Here is a 12,863-nt window from a genome sequence, read left to right on the forward strand (position 1 = left end):
AGCGCTTCTTTTTTACCTGAAAATTTCAACTTCAACTGTTTCCAGTGTGGGGCTGGATATTTCCCTAAGTACCTGCCGAGCTTTGTGCAGATTTGGCCGGGCTTTTGGGCCGTTTCGGCGAGAATCACCTCGCTGCTGGCAGACCGCCGCCTCACGTTGTCACCGGGGCCGAGGAGCCCGGGCTCCCTCAGGACTCGGCACCGGCTTTGCGGGCACCTCCTGAGGGCTCCCCTCACGCCCGGCTTGGCGGGAACAGGATTTACCTCATGCCGGCGGCAGCGGCGGGCGGCTGAGGGACATTTGTAGCGCTGCCTCCCCCTCACGCCCCTCCTCTCCCGGGCTGTGAGGGGGCGGAGGTGGGACAGGAGCGTCCCCTCCTCTCCGGAGCGCCCGCTGCGGGAGGCGGGTGCACTCTCCGTGGCCCCGCTGCCTCCGTGACGATGCCGTCCTAGCGAGGGATGATGACAGGCAGAGGAGGAGGAGGAGGAGGAGGAGGAGGAGGAGGAGGCGGGGGGCAGAGCCGCCGCCAGGAGCCGTGTCTCTTGCTCGCCTCCTCGGCACTTCCCCGCTCCCGCTGCCGGGCTGCGCATCGCGCCGCCTTCCCGACGGGCGGCGGGGTGTTCGTGGTTTTGTGGTGAGGGGTTTCGTCCTCTCCAGGTGCTCTGTCCCCCGCCGGGCAGGGCTCGTGTCTCCCTCCTCCTCCTGCTGCCTCCTTCCCCGCCGCACACGCTGCCGGACGAGGCCGGCCGGGAGCGGGAGCAGCGGCAGCCGCCGCCGCCTGAGGGGACCCTGATCATGTCGAGCAAGAGCAGGAAGAGCAAGGAGCAGGGGAGAGTGACCTTCCCCCCGCAGCAGGAGGAGGAGGAGGAGGGGGCAGAGGAAGAGGAGCAGCAGCGCCGGCGCCGCGGCTGGAGAGGCGTCAATGGGGGGCCGGAGCCCCCTCCGCCGCCGCAAAGAGCTGTCAAAACCCTCCGGGAGCCCTACGGATACTACCCGCCCCCCCCTTTTGCCAGCACCATGTAAGTGGGGCCCGGGGGGATGTTCGGAGGGGGCCGCCCGGCAACTTCCCCGGAGCAGGGATGCGGCTCCCGGCGAGTTTGGGGCCCGGGGGCGCCGCCGGCCCCGTCCCGGCCGGCCCCGGCAGGGAGCGAGAGCGGCCGCGCCGCACAAAGTGCCCTGAGGGCATCGCCCGGCCCCTGCCTGCCTTGGGCTCCCTCCCCAGCCCTCGGCTTTGCTGCTTCAGCCTCAGGCGGGGACAGGTGTGTGCCGGGGCAGAGAAGATTCCATCCCTTCCCTTTCCCCCTGCTCCCACCCCCTTTTTTTTCTCCCCTGAGTACAAGCGTAGCTGCCGCGAAATTGCCCAGTTATTGGCTCAGCTAAGGTTTAGAGAACGTATTGTTAATGCATCCGCTTTATCCTTACATATTTTTTAAATCTATGCTGAGATAAAACCAAATTCCCCACATAAATCTAGGAGACCTGTGCGGAAAAGCCTTAGTTCTGGAGATGCACCTTACCCTGTTTGGATATGTGCTTCCTAAATTTTATTTTCAAAGGTGCAATCATGAACATTTATCTATCTAGATATATAAAGAGATGCTGCCCATGCAGCTAGACTTACTGCAAGATAAATGTGTTTGATTTTACTAGTAGGGATGTTAACTTTTTTTTCCCTGACTTGCGAAATGTAGGTTGTCCATGAATTATTTGCTAATTTTTATAACACGCTGCAGTTTAGGTAGACTTAACCCCAGAGAATTCCTTGACTATTTTATATTTTCAGGACAACGTTTAGTTCTTAATTAAATATTTTAATTGCCAGATAGCAAATGCTGAGTTTTAAGATAAGATATTCAGCATTTGTAGAAGCCTTAATTAAAATCACCCCAGAGACAGCTGTAAAATACAGAAATAATTAGGGTGGTGCTTAGAATGGGATAACCACAAATAAAAGTGGGGTTTACCATCCCTGTGCAGAAATTCTTCACAGATACCCTGTGCCCTGTGGGCAATTTGCACTTTGAGTGAATTGGTCTTTCACATGTCTTCAGCTGTCAGAAAGTTAGTTGTGCTTGAGTTACTTGTCTAGACTCCCTTGTAGATGATGGAGTGGGAGAGGAAATAGCAGTGGGAAAGGCAGTATAGTCATTTATCTTCTCTTTTGGAGGTGCCTGTCTTTATCTGCCATAAAAAGAGACTTGGACACATTATTTTTAGACATTTGAAGCTGGCTCAAATGAATTGTAAGCTATGAGTCCTCAGCTTTTGGGTCCCAAGTGTCATTCTAGAAAGGCTGATGTATTCCTGTGTTTAAGAGATGGGTTCTACACCACGGTGGGGGAATCAAACTGGAGTTTAGTTTACCCAGCTATAGGTGTTTGAGCCTGGAGTGAGCTCTGTCTCGTGGAATTGCTCCCTGTTAGATAATTCTTGGTATCCTGGCAATCTGTGGGCCCAATGGACTGACAAAAGGGCTGACATGGATTAATGTGGCAGGAGTGTATTGAAGTATTGTGGCTTAGAGGCAAAAGACACAGAATTATATTTTCCCTGTTATGTGCCTTCTGGTCATCCTTGGGATTTTTCTCCTGGAGTAACAATCTGTGTTTGGTGCTAATGCCTAAAATGATTGTGCATGTTAATGAGGTGAAGATGAACATCAGCTTGCTCCTGATGTGCTCAGATTGACACGTCAGGCTTTAGCAGGCACAGAGTGAGAATCCTTGCCTGGAAGGATTTGTAGTCTAAATGTTCAGCACAAGGTGTAAGGGGGAAGAGGCAGGAAGATGTGAAGTAGTTTGCCCAGGAAGGCAGACATCGCTGGGTTTTGAAATCTCTGAAAGCAGCAGCCTGTGCAAGGTGCCTGTCAGTGTACAGCTGGCTCCCTCCTGTGCCAAATATTGCAGGGAAAAAAAAGTAATTAACCTCGGATTCCCACTAAGATTGCAGACTGGATGTAATACTTGTTTCACAGGGTACTATATGCCCCAGTGGGAAAAAGGTGGACAAAACCTGTAAATTAAATGGAGTAGGCATCAGATACCTGACTTCCTGAGTCTCTCTGAACATCACTGTATAGTTTCCTGGTTGGAGGGACAGAACACAAAGAAAGGACTAAGTTTCAAAGGAGCTTTAAAATTCTTTGTTAGTACAGCCCTGTTAACTTGGTTCTTTCCTGTTTGCCTTGTTCTGTGCGTGTATAGATGCCCTCTTGCCATCCGTATATAGTCCTTTTTTTCCCCACAGGAATTCAGATGGCTGGTATTTTCCTTTGAGGAGTTAGTGAGAATGGTCAGAAAAAGCTCTGCATAGTTTTATGGGGCAGGAGTTTGTTCCATCCTCTAAGTGCACGTACACCTCCTCCTGATATCTCACTGTAATTTTTTTTTTCCCATTTTTTTGGACTAAATCTTTCCAGTTTGGAGCCAGAACTTCTGTGAGATGACACGAGGGCATTTTGGATGATGGATGATGTCGTTTCAGACCAGTGGGAGGGTATAGACCTCAGTCAGATCTTGCAGCTGGCCTGATTTATGTTCTGCTGTTCAGCTGAATTAGCCTCCCTCTTCTGGAAAGCCCAGGCAGTAGCTTAGAGAAGGGAAAAGGAAGCTTTCATTTAATGCACTTTGGATTTGGTGCAGGGACTCCCAAATTTTTTGGAACATGAAGAACCATGCAGGAAGGAGACACTGGATTTAGCGGTGAAGAAACAAATTTGCCAGTGGCCCATTCTGACACATGGCTGTAGCAGAGCTTGGAGAGGTGGGAGAGCCTTCCTTTGGGAGAGGCAGTGAGGATGGGGGTCTGCCCCTGCAGCACTGCTTGTGGGCCTGCTCAGAGCCAGGAGCTGCTTCCTCACATGGAAGAGCTGTTTTTTCTTCTGTGACAGTAACAAATAAAACACTTGAGATCTCTTACTTTGAGAGATCTCAGGAGTCACTAGCTACAGCACTGCTCTTAGGTATGTGCATGTCTGAACACTTTCGGAAGGCCATTACCAGTCTTTAATTTTAAAACTGGGACCTCAGAGGTGACTTTTGGCAGAACAAGAGGCACAATCTGCACCTCCTGCTCGGCTGACTCCAGTGTTGTTGCTTTTAAACGCTGGTGGCATGATGTACTTATCAGATCTGTCTGTTACCACTGGACTGCATTTCCTTTTCAGGGCTAGAACGGAATCAGGATCACTCATGTACTGTAGTTTAGCAGGGGGGAAAACTGCTTGTAAATTGTTGATGCCATCTTTTATTGCATGTGATAGTTCAGGGAGAGTAACAGCCTGTTCTTCAGCACAAATTGCTCTATGGATCTGGGAAGGCCCAGGATGAGATCTGTTTCTCCTGCTACTCTCCTTTCCTTTAAAATTGCTAATGCTGCATGCAGTGTTAAAAAGTAGACTTAGAAACAAGACTATAAATCTTTTAGATTGCTGTAGATAATGAGCGGGATAAGGAAAAAGGAATTCTCAGGTCAACTCTTCATCCCACATTTCTTTCCTGCTGCAGTTCTAGATTGAACATGAAAAAGGTTAGACAGAGTAACAGAGTAGAAATCTGTAATTGAAACAGCCCACGGTAGAAGCAGAGGCATTGTTGTGCCTTTTCCAGCCCTTTACAGTTGCTGTCCTGCTCAAATGTCTTGCTTTGTACATTCCTTGTAGGAATAACTCTGACCAGGCAAGGATATGATGCAAAGTAAGGTCACAGTAAATGTGATGTGTGCAGAAAACAGGAGACAAGTGGGCATTGATTGTTCAGTGGAAAATCTTGGTTTTTAAATAATTTTTTATTTCCCATTTGAACGTCCTACACTTTAGATGAAAATATTTGAGGTGAGCATAAATATGTTATAATGTAGGATAGTTTTTTGTGTCTTATTTGCCAGGTCTGTAATGAACCAATTAATTGTTCAGAGTGCACATAACACTGCTGTATCTGAGAGCTTGTGATGCTTATCATTAGGTAAAGGTCTTGAAAGGTGATGTGCTCCTTTAGGAGCCTTGGCCTCACTTGTGTGGGAGTTCTACTGCAAAGCAGAGCTGATGAAGGAGTGATTCTGAAGGTTGGGGTACAGTCCCTGAAGTTCTTCCTTCTTTCCACTGAAGTTTTTCAGTTCCTCAAAACAGCTGCTTAACTGCTGCAGGCTCAGGGCCAAGTGAAACGTGTCCAGATGTGGTGGGACAGGTGTTAGTTAACATGACTGATCTCTAGTTCCATCTTTCTTTCTTTCTACTGACTAATTAATACAGAATAACTGAGCATTTTTCTCACTTGGTTCTTTTGTGGTTTTGTTTGTTTGTTTGTTTGTTTGTTTTTCTGTGCATTCTACAGGTATTTTTATATTTGTGTGTGTGTGTGTTCTTTCAACTATTTGGAACAGTTGGGGAGAGGAGTGTTATGATTCCCATCTCTCCTTTCCTCTTTTATAAATGTAGGGTGTCAGCACCTTATTGAGACAAGGCTGAGTATCTGAACTTTAAAAGCTTTGGAAATAGAACATAAGTAATTAATGTACACTTGGTTCCATTTTAATTATATTTTTAAGCCAGTCTAATGATGTTGAGAGATGCAACTTGAGATTTTGCAGGTTTGATTATTTCAGATGGCAAATAATCAATATCAAACATGCTGAAAATGGTCAAAAACTTAAAACTAAAATTTTAACCATTTTATTCATACTTTGGGATAGCTAAAACTATTAGATGTAAGAAAAGGAAAGCAGAAAATGGAACAGGAGACCTTGTACCTGACTGTTGCATGCATTACTCTGGCCACAGCTGTGCTGGCTTCAGGGTTTTCAAATTTGCTGAGGAAAGAGTGGAAGAAAAGAGAAGTGTGGATGAACACAAAAGCCTCATGGCCCTTTGGTGCTGCAGAAGATTTTTTTGCTTTCCATTTTTTTTGGGGGATGTCTTGACAATATTTGAGTCATGAAAATACCAAGCATCATGCATCTTTATTTTGAGAAGGTCACTTCAGATACATCATTTCGGTCACAAGGTTTACAGTTAAGGATGTCTTCTTTATTAAGAAGCCACTCTTGAAAGGACATTTTGAAAGGATATGATGTGTATGTGTGTGTGTGTATATATATGATGTACATGCTATACATTATGTCTCTCTGCAGAAGTCAGGTGAATCTCCTCAGTGATCACAAAATAAATGTCATATTTCAAAATATGCTGAAAAACTAAATGGAATATATAAGGACAAATGTATTGTGTATTTCATAGAAGATAAATGAGATTCAAAGTGGCAGTTTAGAGTCTTCTTAAAGCAAGAAGTCAGCATGAATCAGTTTGGTTTTTTCTTTGTTACATTTTTAATAGCTTTAATTTTTTTCTTCATAACATTACAGTAAACACTACATTTCTGTACTCGTGTGATTTTGGATGTGGAGGAAGAGTGGAAGCGTAACAGCATAAAGGACAATAAGATCTTGTTTAAAAAGAAACTATGAGAAGACAAAGTATCTGGTTTTGCTTCTGATTTTGTTGGGGTATAAGACAGCAGCGCACTGTGGCTGTTCACAATGTGCACTCTGGGCTCAAGTCTTTATTTCTGAGTTCTCCTAAGTAGGAAATATGCCTGAGGTTTGAGACATTAAATCAATTCTGTGTTTAACAGAGTTACAAATGCTCTCTGTTATGCAGCCTTTTTTATAGATTAAAGGAAGTGTTACGGAAGTGAAGAAAAAAAAAATAAAAATGAAAGAATGGATCATGTCATGTTTGCCAGAGCAGTTTTGCCACATCTTTCAAAAAGTGAATTGTAGTTAGCATTGCTTATACTGTGGTGCCACTCAGGCTATTTCAGGTAGTCCAGAAATGCCAGCCACAGATAAAAAGGTACAAAGATCAAATGCTTCATCTCAGGAGAGTCCTGCCCTTGCTAATCAGTTTCCCAGTCTCTTTGCTTGATGTGCATCTGAACTGCCTGTTTGTGTTCACTGAAATGCTCAGGGCTTGGACTGGGTTTTAGGATGTTTGTGGGTGTCTGATAAAGTGATTAAGATTTTACATTTTGATGTAGATAGCTGGAAGGGCAGGCCTATCCTTACAACCTGAATGGAATTAGTTCTGCTCCTAGGGCTGGCAGTGCTGCATCCAGTGATGGCAGCAGGTGTATTTTGTGCGGTGTCAACAGAGCAAAGATCATCGCTGGAAGATCACACCCACAAAAAACCACCCCCACCAGCACTTAGGGGGCTGTTTCTCTGCCTGTGGATTTGAACCTGCATCAGTTTGGATTTATTTACCTTTCAAAGCTGCCTGCGCAAATGCTACTGTGCCCACTTCAATGCAGAGCCCTTGCGTGCCCAGGAAGTACGTGTGGCATTTTTCTCTTGGTTCTGTCCTTTTTGCAGACTGACAGGGTTTGCTCCAAAAGGGCTGTTTAATATTTTGGTTTGCCCTTGGCATTCATTACATGGACTCACATCTCTTCTAATGCACTGAGGGTAGAAGGATTAATTTCCTCTTCAGTTTTTCTGTCTGGCTTTTTACTCCTGTGTCTGAGTTTTTCAGCAAAGTGAAAAAAATTAATTTTCACAATGCTCCTGTAAGTTGAAAGCCAGCAAGATGAGGAACAGAGGCACGTAGGACCTAAGAAAGAAATGTGGAACTTAAAAGATTTCTTTATCTGTATGTAGTGTGTGTGTGTATATACATATAGAGTGTGTGTTATATGTATTCAAAGCACACCACCCTCCATTAAGTCATATTGTTTATCAGCAGCACTTGGTGTCTCCATGCCCATCAAATCATCTCAAGCAATCTCTATCCCTTGAGCTACTGGATTAACTGATAGCAGCTGGAGGCTGCCTTCCTCACGATTGAGCTGGACTAGAAAAGGCAAGGGAGATTGCTGACTGGTTTCATGTTTATGTGCAGATGGTGGTGAAGGAAGGTTAGGGTTCCTGAGTATGTTTTCAGGCTCTTGGCCTCTGCTCTGGCAGGCACAAATGCTTCTGTTCTTCCCCCAGCTATGACCACTTTAGCCTGATCCCATCCATTCTGTTGTTTGACCTTGCCAGGCAGTTGTCTCCTGCTGCTGTTTTCCCCAGCTAGGCTTTGTCTGCTCCTCAGCCTCTCATCCTAGGTCCCTTTTCTTTGCAATTTCTATCCAGTCTTACTTCTCTGAACCTCCCTGTCCCTCTCTTGTTTCCTTGCCTTGCTAGATCCAGCTCAGCATCCAATCTTCCTGTTCACTCAGCCAGTACCTTCACTGGTTCAGAATTCCAGTTTCTATGTTTGTCAAATTGGCTTGCTCACCCATTCTTTTCACCCTTCTCTTTCCTCCCTCTTCTTTTGCAACTGGCTTCTGTGGAGAATTCACAGATTTCCTTGTTCTCATTTTCCTTTAAAAACCTCACTTTCCTATAGCTTTCCTCTTTCTAGTGTAGCAGTTATCCCAATTTTCATAACTCTTTGACTTTCCCATTTTTTTGATTACTGCACAAGAATGTATATGCAGACCCTCTCAGCTCCTGAAATGGGTGATGTAGAAACAGGCCCAACACAATCCACAGCACTGCAGGAGTCCACTGGAGTGAGAGCTGATCCCAGTCTGTACTGGATGACTCCTGGTGTGTGGAACCTGTGGGCAGTTCAGTTGCAGAAAGTCTGCTGAATGTGTATATATTATTGTTTTCCAAAAATTTGTGATTTGACCAAAGTGGCTTGTGAGCAGAAGCTTCCAGGTTTAACGTTTCTCGTAGTAACACAAGAAGCCATGATCAGGCTTCATCATGTGTTGCTTGGCAAGACATCCTGAAGAAAATGTGTTTTTTCACCTCACTTTTATGGTAAGCATTAAGTATTGCCTTACTTATACCACCAGCTTGAATGCCTGTGATGGATAACATTAATTACTACTGAAAGCAGTATAGTAGATGTGTTTTCATTTTTTATATGTGCTAAGTGAGCTGGGAGGGATTTTTCAAGAGGAGCAACATCCTAAAAGAAATGAAAAATGTTCATGAATCTTGACCATGCTAAGAGAGCAGCAATGGCCCGAGGCATTGAGCCTGTGAGTGCCTTCAGATTGCAGACAAGCAAGAGCGATCCCAGTACAGGATACTGCTAGTCAGTAAACGGGCAAAGGACAAGGGAAGTTATAAATTCCTCCCAGAGTGCAAATTTGTTACCTTTTCCTTGTTTTCTCCTTAGGTACATAGAAGAGAGCCCATCCCTAAGGCGTATGACCATGATGAGGGAGAAGGGAAGGCGACAGGCCATTAGGGGCCCGGCCTTCATGTTCAACAACAGGGGCACCAGCTTGACGGCCGAGGAGGAGCGATTCCTGGATGCTGCCGAGTACGGGAACATCCCCGTGGTGCGCAAAATGCTGGAGGAGTCAAAGACACTGAATGTCAACTGCGTTGACTACATGGGCCAAAACGCCTTGCAGCTTGCTGTGGGGAATGAACATTTGGAAGTGACAGAACTTCTGTTAAAAAAAGAGAACTTGGCACGGATTGGAGATGCCCTGCTGCTCGCAATCAGCAAGGGTTACATTAGGATAGTGGAAGCAATTTTGAATCATCCTGGGTTTTCAGTAAACAAGCGACTGACTCTGAGCCCTTGTGAGCAGGAGCTCCAGGATGATGATTTTTATTCCTATGACGAAGACGGTACCCGCTTTTCTCCAGACATCACTCCCATAATTTTAGCTGCCCACTGCCAAAAATACGAAGTCGTGCACATGCTGTTGATGAAAGGAGCAAGGATAGAAAGACCTCATGATTATTTCTGCAAATGTAATGACTGCACAGAGAAGCAAAAACATGATTCTTTCAGTCACTCTAGGTCAAGAATAAATGCGTACAAAGGACTGGCCAGTCCAGCTTATCTGTCCCTGTCCAGTGAAGATCCAGTGCTCACTGCTCTAGAACTCAGCAATGAACTTGCCAAGTTGGCCAACATCGAGAAAGAATTCAAGGTAATGCTGTTTTTCTGTTTCTCTGTCTTTGTTGTTTTTTTAAAGTTGCTGCTACTTCACGTTGTCCTTAGATGCTGAAATAATTCCCTGTGCTTTTACTTTTTCAATTACAAGTACTCTCATCTTCTTGTCTCTTTTATTCTTGATACATAAGCCTTTAAAAGGAATTTTTAATGAAATGAAATTGCTTTTGCACCTGCTGTGTTTGGAGAAAATTGGTAAAATTGGAAACTGGAAAAAGCATGCTTTCTGATAACCTTGCAGCAGATGGAAAATGATTCTGTTTGCTGCGGCACACAAGGATTGTTCTTAGTTACAAATGCTGCGTAACGTAAGTGCAAAAAGCAGAAACATTTTGATTTTCTTGAGGATACTGCAGCACTGACCTTCTAATTTTTAATTTGTACTGATTTTGACTGATGTCTCCAAATTGTTATGAATACCCAATGTGGATTTTTTTGGCTGCACCTTTCATGTGTTCTGTACGTGTTCAGAACCAGCTATTAGACTGTTTACAGATGTTGGTCCTCTTACCTGTTTTTCAGCTGTATCTGGTTTTGTATGTCAGTGCCCTGACTTCTTTACATATTTCAGCTTCTTCCTCAGACAATTAATGGCTTAGTAGCCATTAGCACTGTAGCCCACTGCTTTTTTTTAATGATTTTTCAGTTCGGTTGGATACCTTGAAAAGGGCCATAACAGCCACCCGTTCTCCCCCTGCAGCCAAACCCCACAAAATATCCAACCCCAGTAGACTGCTTGTAATGAGAAAAGCTTGGCTTGGGGAATGACAGATTGCTCTCAGCGAGTAGAGATATTCACAGCATTGTCTCTGGGTGTAACAGGAAATTTGTTGGGCTTCTGCAAGGGCAGTGTTGGGTACCACTTGCTTGTTGAAGGTCTTCAAAAATTATCTGAGAGAGACAGAAGATGCATTAACCTCTCCAAACAGCAGCAAGCACTGCTTACCCTGTGGAGTACTCAGAAGGAATATACAACAACCTGGAGAAAGACAGGCAGAAATTAATAAAGTGAAATTTAACAGAAGAGGAAGAAAACTCCTGATAAAGAATAGGCCCATATTCAGCTGAGTTAAAATAGAATCAAAAAATAATTTTTCAGTGGTGAGTAGGATTAATATATTATAACACACACTGACGAAGTGTAAAATTCAGCTTAAACCCTTCCTCCCCTTTCTTTGCTGAAGGAACTTGCTCATACCATGCTGTGTATTGTGTAACTTGGCAAATTAATTGAATACTTCCTCAATGTATTTATTCAGGGGAAAATGTCAGATTTCTCTTTTTCCTCGGGTGAAAAGGTGCCCTGCCACTAAAAGCTAAATTAGGGCAAGCTGCATTGTGTTTTTGTTAGGCAAGGTTGTAGATGATTAGAACTGCATGGAAAAATTACAGTGGAAATAGAAATTCGTGGGAGACTCCTATCTCACAGGTACTAATACCATGCATACAAATTTAATCAGAAAAAAAAAAAGTAGCTTGAAATTTTGGAGGAGAAAAGGTGAAGTTTTTTATTGAGCTTCTCATTTCAAACCAGAGCTTTAAAAAATTATTTCAGTTTTTAAAATGGTAATTCCCTGCTATTTTGAGATGCCTAAAACCCCAAGAAATTGACTGTTTTCACATATTTCAGTATTTTTGGATGGCACTTAGATGGCTACTAACCTTGCCAGGTGTATCAGATGATTCAGTTTTGGCACCTACAGTAAAAAATGTTCCTGACTCCTTGCTGGCATGGAAATTCCAGCTTCTCATCAACGTCAAAACATTCCAGTGAAATAATTACTTTCCTCATTGACGTCACATCGCTTTTTTCTCCCCGTTTCTATCAGGCCTGATAGGAGAGCTGAGTGTTTTCCTGGAGTTCCTCCCATCTGTAACTGCCTTTCCAGTGCTTTCTTCCCTATAGATGTGTCATCTGAATGTGTTTGGCTGATAACTTGTGTGCTTTGTCACATCCCAGAGGAGAGGGCTTCTAATCCAGCATTTGCATTCCTGCAGACTTGTGCTGCACTCTCCTCTAGGATCATCACTGCAAATGCTCCAGTATTCCACTCAAATTCAATCTGTAGCACAGCACTGAGCAGAATTGTTTCAGGGTGGAGAAAAATGGGCAAAATACTCCATCTCTCTCACAACAAAAAACATGGGCAAATCTGTTTAAATCATTATTTATTCTCAGTATCTATGGAATATTATGGCCAACAATGTTTCCTGTGCATGCTCTGCTTCCAGGATGCAGAGCACTCCTGCAGAAAAATACTGTTCTGGGTGGTTTTCCCACTGAGAAAGAGCATAGGTTGAACCTGTTTAAAAACGCCTGAGGGACAACTTCCCTGGTAAATGCTTGTTACATTGAACCTAAGATCCATTGCATATGCAAAATCCAGTCTGCCTCTCTTGTTTATCATTTACACTAAGAAATTCTAATGCACAAATCAGGGTTTGCACAAGTGAATTAGAAATGTGGGAAGGTGACTTAGGCCATTCATTCATGACAGTCAGTTCCTCAAGAAAACCTGATTAATTGCAATGATTTTTAGGGTTTTGTTTTATTTTCTTTTTAGAAGTAAGGAGAAAGGATTCAAAGAAACCACAGAGCCCTGATTTTTTCTTGGAAGATGCAAGACACATAGCCAAAACTAAAGTACTGAAAATTATATAAAAATAGATGAGGAAACTGGAGCCCTAAAGACCATTTCATTCTATTCCTTTCGTCTCCAAGCTTTCTTACTTCCATTTGTGAAATCCTTGTTTCAGCCTGCTGCTTGTCCTTTTTGCTCTCCTTCATCTATTATATTTATTTCTTCTTGACACTTTTACTCCTTTTTGATTTTTGCATCCACTTGTCTTCTTCCTATGCATTCTTCTATTAGATTCTCTGATGGCCAGGGCAGGGAGT

The 12,863-nt window shown here is 43.9% G+C and overlaps 1 protein-coding gene across 1 annotated transcript in view; it reads left to right on the forward strand.

Annotated features, from left to right (window-relative positions):
• The first annotated feature begins 578 nt into the window (after positions 1 to 578).
• TRPC3 (transient receptor potential cation channel subfamily C member 3) overlaps positions 579 to 12,863 on the forward strand; it is a 32,765-nt gene continuing 20,480 nt past the window's right edge. Inside the window, exons 1-2 of the mRNA XM_005530896.3 lie at positions 579 to 1,019; positions 9,170 to 9,941. Coding sequence (XP_005530953.1) covers positions 796 to 1,019; positions 9,170 to 9,941 — 996 coding nt within the window. The 5' untranslated portion in view covers positions 579 to 795. The remainder of the gene's footprint in view (positions 1,020 to 9,169; positions 9,942 to 12,863) is intronic.

This window comes from Pseudopodoces humilis, chromosome 6, assembly GCF_049639895.1.
Source record: "Pseudopodoces humilis isolate 2021_Gansu_Grassland_sample_001 chromosome 6, ASM4963989v1, whole genome shotgun sequence".
Lineage (NCBI taxonomy): Eukaryota > Metazoa > Chordata > Aves > Passeriformes > Paridae > Pseudopodoces > Pseudopodoces humilis.